The 15185-nt window shown below is 36.7% G+C and overlaps 1 protein-coding gene across 3 annotated transcripts in view; it reads right to left on the bottom strand.

Moving 5' to 3' along the window:
* The window catches only part of inpp4aa (inositol polyphosphate-4-phosphatase type I Aa), a 63116-nt gene that overhangs the window by 33197 nt on the left and 14734 nt on the right, over positions 1-15185 (bottom strand). For all 3 annotated transcript variants that reach the window (XM_056465066.1, XM_056465065.1, XM_056465067.1), the window contains exons 2-7: positions 10056-10255; positions 5857-5901; positions 5231-5349; positions 2326-2442; positions 1593-1672; positions 1373-1481 (exon numbers count right to left, since the gene is read on the bottom strand). In XM_056465066.1, coding sequence (XP_056321041.1) covers positions 1373-1481; positions 1593-1672; positions 2326-2442; positions 5231-5349; positions 5857-5901; positions 10056-10155 — 570 coding nt within the window. In that variant the 5' untranslated portion in view covers positions 10156-10255. The remainder of the gene's footprint in view (positions 1-1372; positions 1482-1592; positions 1673-2325; positions 2443-5230; positions 5350-5856; positions 5902-10055; positions 10256-15185) is intronic.

Below are 15185 nucleotides of genomic sequence, written 5' to 3'. Positions count from 1 at the left end.
CATGTTGACATGATAGCATCACACAGTTGCTGTAGATTTGTCGGCTGCACATCCATGATGCAAATCTCCCATTCCACTACATCCCAAAGGTGCTCTTTTGGATTGAGATCTGTTGATTGTGGAGGGCATTTGAGTACAGTGAACTCATTGTCATGTTTAAGAAACCAGTCTGAGATGATTACCACTTTATGACATGGCACATTATCCTGCTGGAAGTAGCCATCAGAAGATCATAAGTGATCAGAAGATCAGAAGTGGTCATAAAGGGATGAACATGGTCAGCGACAATGCTCAGGTCGACTGTGGCATTGACACAATGCTCAATTGGTACTAATGGGCCCAGTGTGCCAAGAAAATATCCCCCACACCATTACACCACCACCACCAGCCTGAACCATTGATACAAGGCAGGATGGATCCATGCTTTCATGTTGTTGACATGAATTCTGACCCTACCATCTGAATGTCGTAGCAGAAAAATCGAGACCAGGCAACATTTCTCTAATCTTCTATTGTCCAATTTGGTAAGCCTGTGTGAATTGTAGCCTCAGTTTCCTGTTCTTAGCTTACAGGAGTGGCACCCGGTGTGGTCTTCTGCTGCTGTAGCCCATCCGCCTCAAGGTTGGATGTGTTGTGCATTCAGAGATGCTCTTCTGCATACCTCGGTTATAACAAGTGGTTATTTGAGTTACTGTTGCCTTTTTATCAGCTGGAACCAGTCTGGCCACTCTCCTCTGACCTCTGGCATCAACAAAGAATTTGCACCCCCAGAACTGCTGCTCACTGGATTTTTTCTCTTTTTCACTCCATTCTCTGTAAACCCTAGAGATGGTTGTGCGTGAAAATCCCAGTAGATCTGCAATTTCTGAAATACTCAGACCAGCCCATCTGGCACCAACAACCATGCCATGTTTAAAGTCTCTTAAATCACCTTTCTTCCCCATTCTGATGCTCGGTTTGAACTGCAGCAGATCGTCTTGACCATGTCTACATGTCTAAATGCATTAAGTTGCTGCCATGTGATTGGCTGATTATAATGTGCATTTCAAAAAGTGTGTGTGTTTTTCTACATATTTAATAGGTTTTTTATTGTACTTATTTAGTTTGTTATATTTTAGTTTTATTAAGTTAAAAAAATAAACATTTATTTTGCTATTAAAAGTTATTTATTAAACTATTAAAAGTAAAGATTTTTTAAATGGACATTTTTTTGAATGTTAATCTTTAATATGGTTTTAATTTTCGCTACTTCCAATAATAGAAAAACATTTGTTTTGTCACTGCATATGATTTCCAGTTATAAAATCTTCCATCAGCCCCCTTTCAAAAATGCCAAACATCAGCGAACAACTAAAAGTGTGTCAGCTCTCACCCTGCCGTTAACCGTATCTGATCGTGCCAGAGGAGCTCGCTGGTCTCTCCTCTCCTCAATCTGCCACCCAATGATGGTGATGTTTCCCATCCGTTCACTCTCTGCTGATCTGAGCCACAGAAAAAAAAAACAAATACGTGTCAGACCACATTTCCTAGAAATACTGACAAATGTTATGCTAATAATATGCTATGAGAGTTCCTATATTTATCTGACATACTTCAGCATGAGGTGTAGCCTGTGGTGTTTGTCTTGAAGGAGCTCTTTTACTGTAAACATAGCCGAACCCAGCAGGTACATCTAATAAAACAGAGGCGAGCTTATGAAGTGGAGGCAAACAGGTCAAGTATGTTCATGGAATGTTCTACTTTTTTTATTATATATATATATATATATATATATATATATATATATATATATATATATATATATATATATATATATATATATATATATATATATATATATATATATATAATAAATATTTATATTTATTATTTATATATTTATTTATTTATTTTTTAATGTCCTCATTTTACAACTCACCTTGTGTCAAACACTTTTAGATTAGCTTAGCATAGATCATTAAATCGGATTAGACTATTAGCATCTCCCTCAAAAATAACCAGCTTTTTAATCATTTTCCTATTTAAAGCTTGACTCTTCTGTAGTTAGATTGTTTACCAAAACTGACAGAAAATAAAAAAGTTCTTATTTTCTATGTCAAAATGAACTATACTCTTATTCTAACATAATTTTAATGAGATGCTAGTATAATCTGATTCGATGATCTATGCTAAGCTAAGCTAAAAGTGCTCCCACAAGACTCTAAGAAAAGCTGAATGGATAAAAAATGGTAAAACTCAACTGTTTAACTCTAGGAGACTTGTAAAATGAGTCTATTTCCAAAAAAACAAGGAATGTTTCTTTAAGAATAACAGATTGTTTCTTACAGTCCCTTGTGAGCGATCCTTCACATCGTACACAGACAGTTTGATTTGGGTCTGCTGGGTAATCAGAGAGTCCTGGAAGAAGGCGATGCTGCTCAGGAAGATTGGATTGCTGGTGCCCTGTGAAAAATGGAAAAACAAAATATGATACTTCCAGGTTTCACAGAGCAAATTTACTTCTAGGATGCAAAAAGCAGTCAGTGTTATTCTAAACGGAGCCATAATAAGAAGTCTAGTGCAAATGAGGGTATCTTTACGGCTGAAAGTAAGCTGAAATTCAGTGCTTAGCATATATGAGTACACTCCCCACATATAAGTTATTATTTTCTATAGGATGCTTTACAATGTTATATTTGTCTATATACATTAGTTTAGTCAGTACTGAAGATTATCTGGAGCTAATCTAACAAAATAACTTACGATAACGGTTAAAAAATTAGTAGCCAAAATTTATGTTATAGAAAAATATTAAATAAAATTTTCAAAAATAGCAAAAATCAAGAGAAACAAAAAATATAAAATATTGTGTTGAAATGTTGTAGTTTGTAATACTTTTGCAATAGTTTGCATGAATTTAAATGTATTATCTTTCAATTTCTAAAGATGTTCTGTGAATAAAATATTATTTTAATAAATAAATCTGTTTAATAAATCTGTTTTGTTCAAATGCACCAATATATATTGGCCCTATTCACTTAGAAATGGAAACAAATATTCATTTTTAAAATAGGGATACTCAATTATGCTGAGCACTGTACATGCAAATATTCTGTATGTTGTATTTAATTTTAATTTATATCCTATTCCAAAACTATCATAGAATGTATTTGTAAATGTGACATGGATCACAAAACCAGGGTCTTAAGTTGCATGGGTATATGTTTGCCAGCAACTAAAAATACATAGTATTGGTCGAAACTATTGATTTTCTTTTATTTTCTAGAAAGTCATGTCCATTAAGATATTTTGTAAATTTTTTATGGTAAATATATAAAAACTTTATTTTTATCAGAAATATGCATTGATAATCACTTTATTTGGACAACTTATATATAATTTTACATAAGCTATATATAATCTTCTCAATATTTAACCCTTAGATTCTAGGTTGTCAAACTGTTCTAACATATATTTTCATTTTCAACTAATATTGTCATATCCTAACAAATATATCAATGGACAGCTTATTTATTCAGCATTCAATTTTAATAAATTTTAATAAAAAAAAATTGACACTTATAACTTTATAATGCAACTCATCTCCATAACAAACAATAAATAAATTCCAACACACCATGATTTTCATAAGTCAAATAATACATACCAAAAATCTATCAAAAATTTAGGTCACACTTTTTTTGATGGTCCGTTTGTTGAATTTACATTGCATCTACATGCCAACAAATTCTCATTGGATTACAAGTAGACTTTTAGGTTGGGGTTAGGGTTAGTGTAAGTTGACATGTACTTGCAAAGTTTCTTATAGTCAGTTAAATGTCTGTTGAATGTCTTGTATCAACAGATATCAAGCAGACAGTATACTAATACTCAAACGGACCATCAAAATAAAGTCTTACCCAAATTTATAGTTACAAACATTTCATATTTTAATATAATACATATCAATAAAAGACTAATTTCTGCAGCAGCTTTAGTGTCTTAGAGGGATAGTTCACCCAAAAATGAACATTTCCTACTAATTTACTAACCTAAGTCATCCATTATGTGGGTGACCTTTTCATCAGTAGAACATTAAAGACATTTTTAGCTGAATTTGTGGTCCTTGGTGATACACAGAATGGCAGGCAATAGTATTGTTTTGTTTATTTAAAATAAATACTGCAATGGCCTGGGGGAGTAAATTAACTGTAGATTTTAATGTCTAGGTAAATTACCCCTGTAAGATTCAAGACAAAATTTGATATGATGAAAAGCTGAGGATGATGGACTATGATGGATCATTAATCCATATTGATGGAAGTGAGAAACTAAGTGCTTGTTTCTTGTAAAATAGTAGTAATAATCTTGTAATAATTCCAAGTTAGTGGTCCTTCTCTGTTTGATTGCTTCAGCCATAATATTCTGACCATTAGTTTGCTACGAGCGTATGATGCGCAAAAAAAAAGCCCCGCCTGTACTTGATGTTCAGATTCAGTTGAAAGTACATCAACATACTGAAAATAAAGTCTCAGCAACTAATAATAATAATAATAATAATAATAATAATAATAATAATAATAATAATAATAATTCCTTACATTTATATAGCACTTTTCTAGACACTCAAAATGCTTTACACATTGGGGGGAATCTCCTCATCCATCACCAGTGTGCAGCATCCACCTGGAAGACGCAACGGCAGCCATATTGTGTCAGACCGCACACCAGCTGATTGGAGTGATGAAGCCAATTATGATATGGGGATGTTAGGAGGCCATGATGGACAGAGGCCAGTGGGCAAATTTGGCCAGGATGCCAGGGTTAAACCCCTACTCTTTTTGAAGGACAATCTGGGATTTTTAATGACCACAGAGAGTCAGGACCTCGGTTTAAGTCTAATCCGAAAGACAGTGCTGACTGAGCAGTATAGAGTCCCCTTCACTATACTTGGGCATTAGGACCCACACAGACCGCAGTTTGAGCACCCCCTGCTTGTCTCACTAACACCACTTCCGGCAGTAACCTAGCTTTCCCATGTGGTCTCCCATCCAGGTACTGACCAGGCACAGCCCTGTTTAGCTTCAGTGGGCGACCATGTGAGAGTTGCAGAGAGTTAGCTGCCAGAGAGCCCTGGAAGAAGGCGATGCTGCTCAGGAAGATTGGATTGCGGATGTAATCATCATGGTACATGCTCAGAAGCAAGGTAATATCATTGTGCATTTTATAGCAAGTCTGTTTCCCTCCTCACCTCTATGATCTCCGTCTGTGCATGTTTGGTCCAGAATGCCTGTGGAGGAGTGGTGCAGCTCACAGCTACAAAACTACTGGGCTTACGATCCAGCGATGGGGTGACCAGCTCACTGCATGCTGCGGGAAGGAGGAGAACAATTCAGTAAGTCAAATGATTATGAGTGATTTAGCTGAGATTGTACTCATATGACAAGTAAAATGCACCGTATAAACAAGTGTCAAATAACTGTAGGTGGCAAACTGTAATCAACATGACGTTTCATCATGGAAAAAGTAATATAACTGTCAAAGAGCACCTGACAAAACCCAGTGCACACAGTACTATGAGCATATCTGATTTGACAGTGCACAGATAAGCTGCATGAATGTTTACTGCTTATGAGTTAAAAGGGTATGGTTGATAAACAGTTTATTTCCTTCACAAATACAGTGGGCTGTGCACTGCTAGTGTGAAGCCAAAAAAGGAGGAAGAACATGAGGCGATGGACTCTTCACTGGATGCAGATGTAAACATCTCTCTTTGATGAGTGGACTCCAGCTTAGGTGGCATAATATTACTGACAGGAGCTTCAGTTTGGTCTGAACTTTAATCTCTCTATGATTGACTGAAGTGTTGTAACTTACCCAGACTGAACTCAAGCACTGGCTCATCAGGATCCTGGCTGTTTCCTAAACACAACATGAAACATAAAATTAACATCAATACTAAAGCCTTTTACTTGATTATAAGCTTATTCTGTTGTGGCATGGTCACACTTTTTAAAATGTACAATTCATGCTATTAACAAACTATTAACAAAGTATTAACTAAAAGTATTAGCTCAATAAACTACTAATTAACTGCATATAAATAGTCAGTAAGGTAGTAGTTGGGCAGACTTCAACAGAGTGTAAATATATTGATGGTTCTGTGGTTCTCGTCTATCGAAACAGATTTTTATTTTATATTTTCTTTTCGATTCAGGTCAGGTGATTGGCTGGGCCATTCTACAGCTTGATTTTCTTTCTCTGAAAGCCTTCGAGAGTTCTCTTGGCTGTGTTTTTGATCATTGTCTTGCTGAAATGTTCAATTCTGGTTTCATCTTCATCATCCTGTTAATGTAGATGTTGGACTGAAGCAGCTAATATTAATTTACAATAAGGAAGGGCAGAGGGTTGCTGAAGAACTACTGAGAGATTTCAGCTGCTGTCTAGACTTTCGCTGCCTTTCTACACCTCCCTTTCTTTGTGTGTTCAATACTTTTATCCTGCGTCATTTCATTTTATTACGCATAACTTCAGTTGTAAACTAATTACATATTAATTTCTTTGGTTTCTATCAACAACCAGGGAACATTTCAACAAGTCAACAGCACCTTTGCAAATATGTTTTCTGAGAAAAATGTTCAGTACTTATTTTCCCCATTGTATTAAGTAATAATAATACAAAGTTCTGTCATGAAACTAGTGGGTATGCAGGCTGATAGGTCCTATCAAATCTGCTTCCAACCACATCATCAACCCATGGCGCAGGAAATTGGTTGCCATTGCATCTTCATCCAATGAGCTGGAAACAACATCTAAAAATAAAATAATGATTATTATTTTTTTCTTTTAATTGACAGGGCATGGGGGCAGCATGGTGGCGCAGTGGGTAGCTCTGTCGCCTCACAGCAAGAAGGTCGCTGGTTCGAGCCTCGGCTAGGTCAGTTGGCGTTTCTGTGTGGAGTTTGCATGTTCTCCCCGTGTTGGCGTGGGTTTCCTCCGGGTGCTCCGGTTTCCCCCACAAGTCAAAGACATGTGGTATGGGTTAATTGGCTAAGCTAAATTGTTCGTAGTGTATGTGTGTGTGAATGAGTGTGTATAGATGCTACCCAGTGATGGGTTGCAGCTGGAAGGGCATCCGCTGCGTAAAACATATGCTGGATAAGTTGGCGGTTCATTCCGCTGTGGCGACCCCAGATTAATAAAGGGACTAAGCATAAAAAAAATGAATGAATGACAGGGCATGTGCTACTAAACTATTGTTTTTAAGTGCGCGGTTATAAATTTCAATCCAAGCGCCTTGTATACAATTTCCATGCATTTAAACATAAGCAGCAGTGTTTATAAAACCATGTTCAGAAGCAACTGATAACCTTGTGCTTCAATGGGGTAATATACAGATGTCATACTTGGCTATAGGTGGGTGTGGGCGATATTGCAAATATACAATGTCACAATATTTTCAGCAAAATTCTGAATCAAGATTTTAACCACAATTTTTAGCAGTATAGCCAAACTAATTTACTTAGTTTAAAAACAAAGCATTACAAGTCAACAAAACATAAAATAAAAAAGAATGGTAGACAGTATATTGAGGCAGAGGCACCAGAATTGCAATAGATACAATGAGCACTATAGCACGACACTACAATATTTCTTCAAAAGCAGATGGTGAAGACAGTTTAATCAGCCACGATCAAAAATTGACATATCGCACATCCATACTTATCTGCTTAAACATGTCTCATTCAGTCATTTCATAGGCGGTGTTTCCATTAGCGATGCTACATGAAATATTTGCTAACATTTTTTGTAATGAGGACATACAGTGTGCATTATTAGTGTTAAACTGGTCAGCAAGGTAGCCTAGGTACACATTATCTAGTTAAGCTGGTCAGAAAAGTAGCCAAGGCACACATACAGTAAGCTGTGTCTCATTTCAAAGGCTGCATCCTCTGAAGGATGCAGACTTCAATGGTGAGTCCTTTGAAGTCCACACAGGCTGAACCGAGCGTCTTGATTTGAGACAATCTAGCCTACAGAGGACGGATCTAGTCACCAGGCAAGCCTAACAGCTGCTGTTAATAAGCGCTATTTTGAAGGCAAAACAAGGTATACAGAAGCTGGAAATATATTTCCTTTGCTCTATACATGTACACATAAACATGTAAACTGTCTATAAAATCACTCTTTAGTAAGACATGTCATACTCTTTTGTTTTTTAACATGTGTTTAGATATCCATTTAAACCGGAGTTTTCTTTTAAAAACTTCCTGCTGTTTTCAGTGCGCAATGAATCTTGGAACGTTCGAGGCAGCAAAGGATCCACCGGTTGTATCCTTCATTACCTGGGAAACGAAGGATGCATTTTGAGGCTGTATTTAAAGGAGCCTTCGAATATTTTTGAAATGAGAGTTTTCGTCGCGCTGCGATGACGCAGCGTACTTTGAATGCATTCTTCAGAGGATGTAATCTCTGAAATGAGATACAGCTATAGTCTAATACACTAGTGTTAAACCATTCAGCAAGGTAGCCTAGGCCAGGGCTTTTCAATTAGTTTGTAATGGGGGCCAGTTCATGAAAAGCACCCCAAATGAGGGGCCGGAGAGAGATGACTTGCAATATAAGTGATGACACAACTGCATATAAGAGCCCATATGTTGTATTTTTGCTCCTTAAGACACCTACGTTGGCTTTTTCTACATTAAAATATTAATATATTGTATTTTGAATCTACATAATATCAGTGCATTGTACAATGTGGCTTTTTTACAAACATATTCAAATGTTGTATTACGAAGCACAGCAAAAACAGTGCATTGCTCAAGTAGGTTTCTTCTACATTCAGACACATTCATATCTTTTGTTTTGAACTGCGTTACAGTTAGGGAAGCAACGATTATAGATTTTGGTTGTACGATTATGGTCGGAAGAATAATCATGGTTTCACGGTTAACACCATGATTATGCATCTATTAAACTCAAAACACTACTAGTTTAGAAAATCACAAGAAAACTGCTTTTTATTTAAAGTGTTTATTGCTGATCAGTTATCAAATAATACAGCACAAAATATTAATAAAAAACAAACAATAGTCCATTTCTCTCTTTGGACTTAAAAATAAATGAAAAAGTTTTTGATTTAAACATGAGTGATAATTTTAAAATGAAAATAAATGACAGAACAATGAATAAACAAATAAAATTAATAATAAATAAAAAAATGTTTGTGTTAATTTAAGCTACATATTAGATAAGTATTTAAATGAACGGTTGTTATCATCTGTGTTCATACATACATAATCATTTTAATAATTTGTAATAATTCGTCTAACGTATCTTTTGTTTACATTGCACTTAAAGCCACGCACAACTCTCACCACTACAGCGTGAGTTCATTTCTACTGTGTGCGTCGGTCTGCTTGCGAGCTGCATGTGCACCGCTCCCAATACGCACACATCTCCGTTGGAAATGATGAATTTGCGTGCGGAAAAGACTCAATATGTGAACGGCCTGCTGCTATAGTTAATCAAATGTGCGTGCGTATTAGCCTCGGTATAAGCTCGGAACTTTAAACTAGCACAGTTGACATAACTTTGTTTAGCAGCAGCAGTTTTGTTCTGTGCAAGAGAAATGCGGCGTTGAGAAGCCTTTACGATTAATTAACCTTAATGAGTTAAAGCGCGGTTAATAGTGAAATCGGCGAATCATTGCATCCCTCTATCAGTGCATTGTACAAAAGGCCTTTTCTACAAACATATCCAAATGTTTTTCGGCTGCCCGCACCCCTCACTTTATGTCACTTAACTCACTCTCTGTGCAGCCTTCAACTGCAGCTCGTAGTGTATTGAACAGACGCACGTCACTACATAACTATAGCGGCCGATTTTCGACTAAACTAAATTTATTTTTGGTGTCACACTATTTGGAGGGCCGGAACAAATTGCTTCAGGGGCCAGGTTTGGCCAGCGGGCCGCCAATTGATTAGCCCTCGCCTATAGGCACATTTGCAACCAATTGTATGTACAAATTTAACAATAAAAAAAAAAAACTAAATCAGAAGTGAATTATTCCTCACCTGTGAGTGCCAACCCCATCATCTCAGAAGACAAGTCAAATGTGGTAGCTCTGTACACAGACCAGGGCCTGTGGCGGGGACTACGCTCTCTTCCCGCCATCTTGGCTCCAGTCACCAATAGGATTAGCTCTTACAATCCCACTCTATGTTAAAGGTTTTTCCAGTAATCCAGGCTCTGTTTCAGTCCAAAAGTTCTGAATCTAAACAGTGAAAGAAAAGGGGACAAAAGAAGATGAGTCAGTATTTGCGTCACCAACTGTCTGGAGACTCAAAAATCTGTAGATTACTGAGGATGTTAACCGGAGACAACCAAACAATGAGATCTGTGTTTGATCTCAAGATGTTGTAGGTATGCATGTATGTGCATTATTTATGCGGTTTCATAGGAGGGCATTTAAAATTGAACACGCGCTATGACAAAACTGCAATCAAAAGAGTAAGTGCCAGAGAATTGCCCTACGTTTATGGCTGGATAATTTATGACTGAAAGGAAATGGTTCACAAACAGGATGTTGTTGGGATATGCTAAAGAGGATTTCCAATGACGTTAAAACATTGGACGTTTAGTTTACACAGACACAGCTCAATCTAGGTGCTACATGTTTCAAATTACAACACATCTAAAATACATATTTCCTAGGCTACAATCATTTGAAAAATGTAGGTATATGAACTATGAACAAAATTATTAACAAATAAATAAATAAAATATGAATGATGCATGAATTACTCTATTTCTTCATCTTGGTTGACATGAGTTAATGGAAATAAAGTTGCTCATTGTTAGTTCATGTTTACTTCATGCATTAACTAATGTTATTTCACAGCTGTATGGAATACGTGATTCTAATTGGTCAGTCGTGACATCATCAGTGAACACGTTTAAATCCATATATATTTACATCCACATTCATCTGTATCTGCTTGTCTGTCACACTGCGGTTTTTGATTCTTTGGTATCTTCTTCTGACTGAATAACGCGCAAGTTAGTGTACACTCTTTCAGCTGTTTACATTTCTGTCAGCTTTGCCTTTAATTAAAGAATTATTCAACTATTAAAGCTTAGAACAATGTTTTGTGTCAAATTGTTATGCTTTGTGGCAAGTAGCTAAGTAATAAGCAGAATAAATTTCATCCATGATGGTTGTTTTCACAGAATAAAGCCCTTCAGTCTAATAAAACGCATTAAACTTATGCGCAAAACTGGAATATTGTATGAATCATTTGCGAATAAAGCACCGTTTCAACTCATTGGGTCAAACTTGTCATTACCTGATAAACTGGTGCTAATTAAAAAAAAAATGGAATTTGCTTGGACACTTTTTCTTCTACAATAAATTATTTGTTTAACTATTAAGAGGACGATGACGAAATGCAATGAATGTATGGTGGGTTTTGATGGAGCGAGATCCTTCTTTGGGAGTGTAGATGCTCAAGACAGTTCTTTATTGACAGACTTTAGATAAGGGATTTTCAAATGAACAAAACAACATTTCAGATGTTTTACAATGTGGTCAATCCAAGGTTTGTCCATTAATGTCATTCTATCGCAACCTTTTTACTCAATTTTTGATCAGTTAAAACAAAAAAACACATGATTTGTTGATACCCATGCTAAAATTTATTTGGCAAATGAGCTTTCATCATAGTTTATGCATTTTTTTTTTTCTTATCGTGTAAAAAGGTTATCCTACTCAGTAGTGCGTATAAGTTTTCAACTTTTCTTCTTAAAATTGCATCTGGCCAATTCCATTAAAAGATTTGTATGCTATATTCCAAAATGCACATTAAAAGATGTGGATGGAAACAGCTAATAGCTACAGTTTGTAATCACACACAGAGTATTACAATAGACTATAGTAGTAGTACAAAATAATCCTGACACAGAGAGCAGAAGGGCTGAATGAGGATGCAAATACGCTGCATCAGTGGTTGATGGAGGGTTTTTGGCTGCGAAGCAGGCAAAGCAGCAGGTAGTGGGCAGCAGTCTGGGGCTGAATGGCTGATTCTGACTCAGGCTCCAGCATATACAAAACCAACAACCCACAAGCTATCCATCTGCCTGTTATAGTCCAGAACATATCACAAGATACAGATCACAGCACGTTTATCATAATGCGTTGAGTGAAATCAAGGACAGAAATGGTCATCATCAGAATAGTCATCTCCCGCCTGCAGTTAAAGAGCTCCATAAACCATCTCACGAGGTTTTATAATTACCGCACACTTATTAGCCTTGACATTTCACGGATATTAAACACCAGCCACTGCACCGGTTCATAATTCTCGAGATTTTTCACAGGCCTCATTCAGGCTTCATGCATATTTAGGTTGTCTTGAATGCAATTATGGAAAACGCACCAATTTGATAGGCATTTCCTCAGATGGAAGTTACATCAGTGAGAAGTTTGTTGATTTCAGTTAAAAGTTTTCTCTCAGCCTGACGATGAATCACTAATTGCATTACAACACGTTGAACAATTTTAACATTTCATTTGGTTAGATGTTTTGACAGGTAATAATAGGTTATCACAGAAAATGATTTTGAGCTATATCATTTATTTATTATATATTTTTTTTGCTATTTCAGAAATTCTAGGGGTCAATAATATTATTATTATCTAAAATAAATAATATATCAAATAAAAGACAGCTTCAAATAAAGGATTACTTGAGCCTTAAAAAAAAATTTTAAAGCAATTTTCAAGAAAAGATACTCCACGATGCAAAACAATTACATTGGAGTTCAGGTTAGAGTTCAAAACTCGGACATTATTAGAGTCATCGAAATGTCTAGACAATTAAAGTCTCGAAAAGGATTTATCCCAAGAGTGATTTTGGATTCCATTTTTCATACTTGTGATTAAAGGGATAGTTCACCTAAATATTAAAATTGTCTTAATTTACTCATCCTCCACTTGTTCAAACTTGTTGATTTTGTTGAATTTTGTAAATAAAATTATCCTATGGATGTCAATGGGTGCCAACAACCAGCATTCTAGAAAATATCTTCTTTTTTTGTGGGGGTGGCATGGTCACCTCACAGAAAGGTGCTAGTTGCAGCTGGGCCAGTTGGCATTTCTGTGTGGAGTTTGCATGTTCTCTCCGTGTTAGCGTGGGTTTCCACGGGTGCTTTGGTTTCAAAAACATGCGGTATAGATGAACTGGAAGAACTAAACTGGCCGTAGAATATGAGTGTGTGTGTGAATGAGAGTGTAAGGGTGTTTTCTAGTACTGCGTTGTGTAAAACATATGCTGAAATAGTTGGCGGTAAATTCCATTGTGGCAACCACTGATAAATCAGAGACTAAGATGAAGTAAAATGATTGAATAAATGAAGAAAGAAACTCATTAAGGCAGGGGGCCCAAACTCAGTCCTGGAGGGCCGGTGTCCTGCAAAGTTTAGTTCCAACCCCAATCAGACACACCTGGGTCAGCTAATCAAGCTCTTACTGGGTGTTCAAGAAGCAGGTGTGTTGAGGCAAATTGGAGCTAAGCTCTGCAGGACACCGGCCCACCAGGACCGAGTTTGGACACTCTTGCATTAAGGTTTAAAACCATATGAGGGAAAATTAAATTATTGTACATCCATATTAGACACTGAGCTGGATTACAAAAACAACACAGCATTTTTCAGACTCACAGAGTACTTTACATTTGATAAAGAATATAAAGCATATTTCAGTGAGAAAAATAACTAGTCAGATTCAAGCATAAAAAATGTTTGAATACCCTAATAAAAACTGCTGGTTCAATTTTCAGGAAGTGGATGCCAACACTGCCTCAAAGGTGCCATGCATCAATGCTCTTTGAGTAAAAATGACTTGTGAGAGAACAGAAGTCCAGTTTAGGAGAACTAGAGTATCAATTTAGGGCACATTTACACTATGCTATTTGAACCATGCCCAGGCCCATTTCCCGGATCGTTTAAGAAGTGTGAGTGCTCTGAATCAGGCTCAGGCACGATTCACTTGGCTGGCCCTGGCCCGGTTGGAAGAGGTGTGCCAGAGCGCGGTTCACCTGGGCTCAGGTGCGGTACGCTTGTGTGTGAGTGCAAAATGCGCCTGAGCCCGAAACTGAAGATGAGACGTGACTTTTAAGGGACTGCTTAATATGAATTTATTAAACATTCTTACTGTTCAATAAACGCAAACTGTCGTAAATTATTAAAGACGCAAACCCCTCACTGCACGACAGCTGCGCCTTCAGCAAATCTCCTAATTCCTGCAGCACGAAGACTTTATGATTGTTTATGAGTGTCAAAAGTGGCTGATCTGTTTGGCGAAATATTTGACTGCGTGTCACTGCATATCAAACCACTAAAACTAAATAACTAAAGAAATCTCCACTGTGCTGAGCGAGAGCACTTACTGACCAGTGCATCATCTATGACGTATGCGTGCCCAGGTAGAATGTAATGTGAGTGCGGGCCGTCAGGGGAGACGGGAGGGTGGACAAGCGTGCTTCGGCCCGGTTCAAGGCAACTGTACATTGTGCGAGTATGTCCTTAGTGGCTAATTCCTATTTATTTGTACGATCTCATTCGTACATTTTAGTATGATTTATTCATCCCTCAATGAAGAGTAGGATTAAGTGTTCATGACATCAAATTTTCGTTGTACGATATATTGCACGATAATTTATTGAAATAAACAATATTATTGTCTTTTTAAAATCAGTTGATGCCACTCAATATATAATGCAACTATAAACATAATAGCATTATAATGGAAGTACTCTCTTTCAAAGAACAGATAAGATTTTATTCTTAAGAATATATTATAGAAACTTTAACAATTAGGCATTGAAATCAGATTGTGAAAACATATGTTAAACAAATACATAAAGAAAAATGTTAACAAAAAGTGCAAGATACCAAGAACTAGGAAAAAAGAAACACGCTTAAAGTCAGTTTAGACTGTTTAACAGAGGCACAGGACACCGAACAGGCCACATCCTATACCAGATTTTTTTGTATTCACTCACATGAAAATACACTATAGTAATTTATAGTAGAACCATCTTGACACCTTCAAAAGAGATTGGATGAGATGACAGAGGCTGTGCTATCAGCTAAAGTGTCATTAGCATTGGTTTTTAAGTATGGGCGATATATATTATATAGCATCA

This window comes from Danio aesculapii, chromosome 9 (genome assembly GCF_903798145.1).
Source record: "Danio aesculapii chromosome 9, fDanAes4.1, whole genome shotgun sequence".
Lineage (NCBI taxonomy): Eukaryota > Metazoa > Chordata > Actinopteri > Cypriniformes > Danionidae > Danio > Danio aesculapii.
The sequence above is the reverse complement of the archived record's forward strand: the minus strand, read 5'-3'. Positions and strand labels throughout refer to the sequence as shown.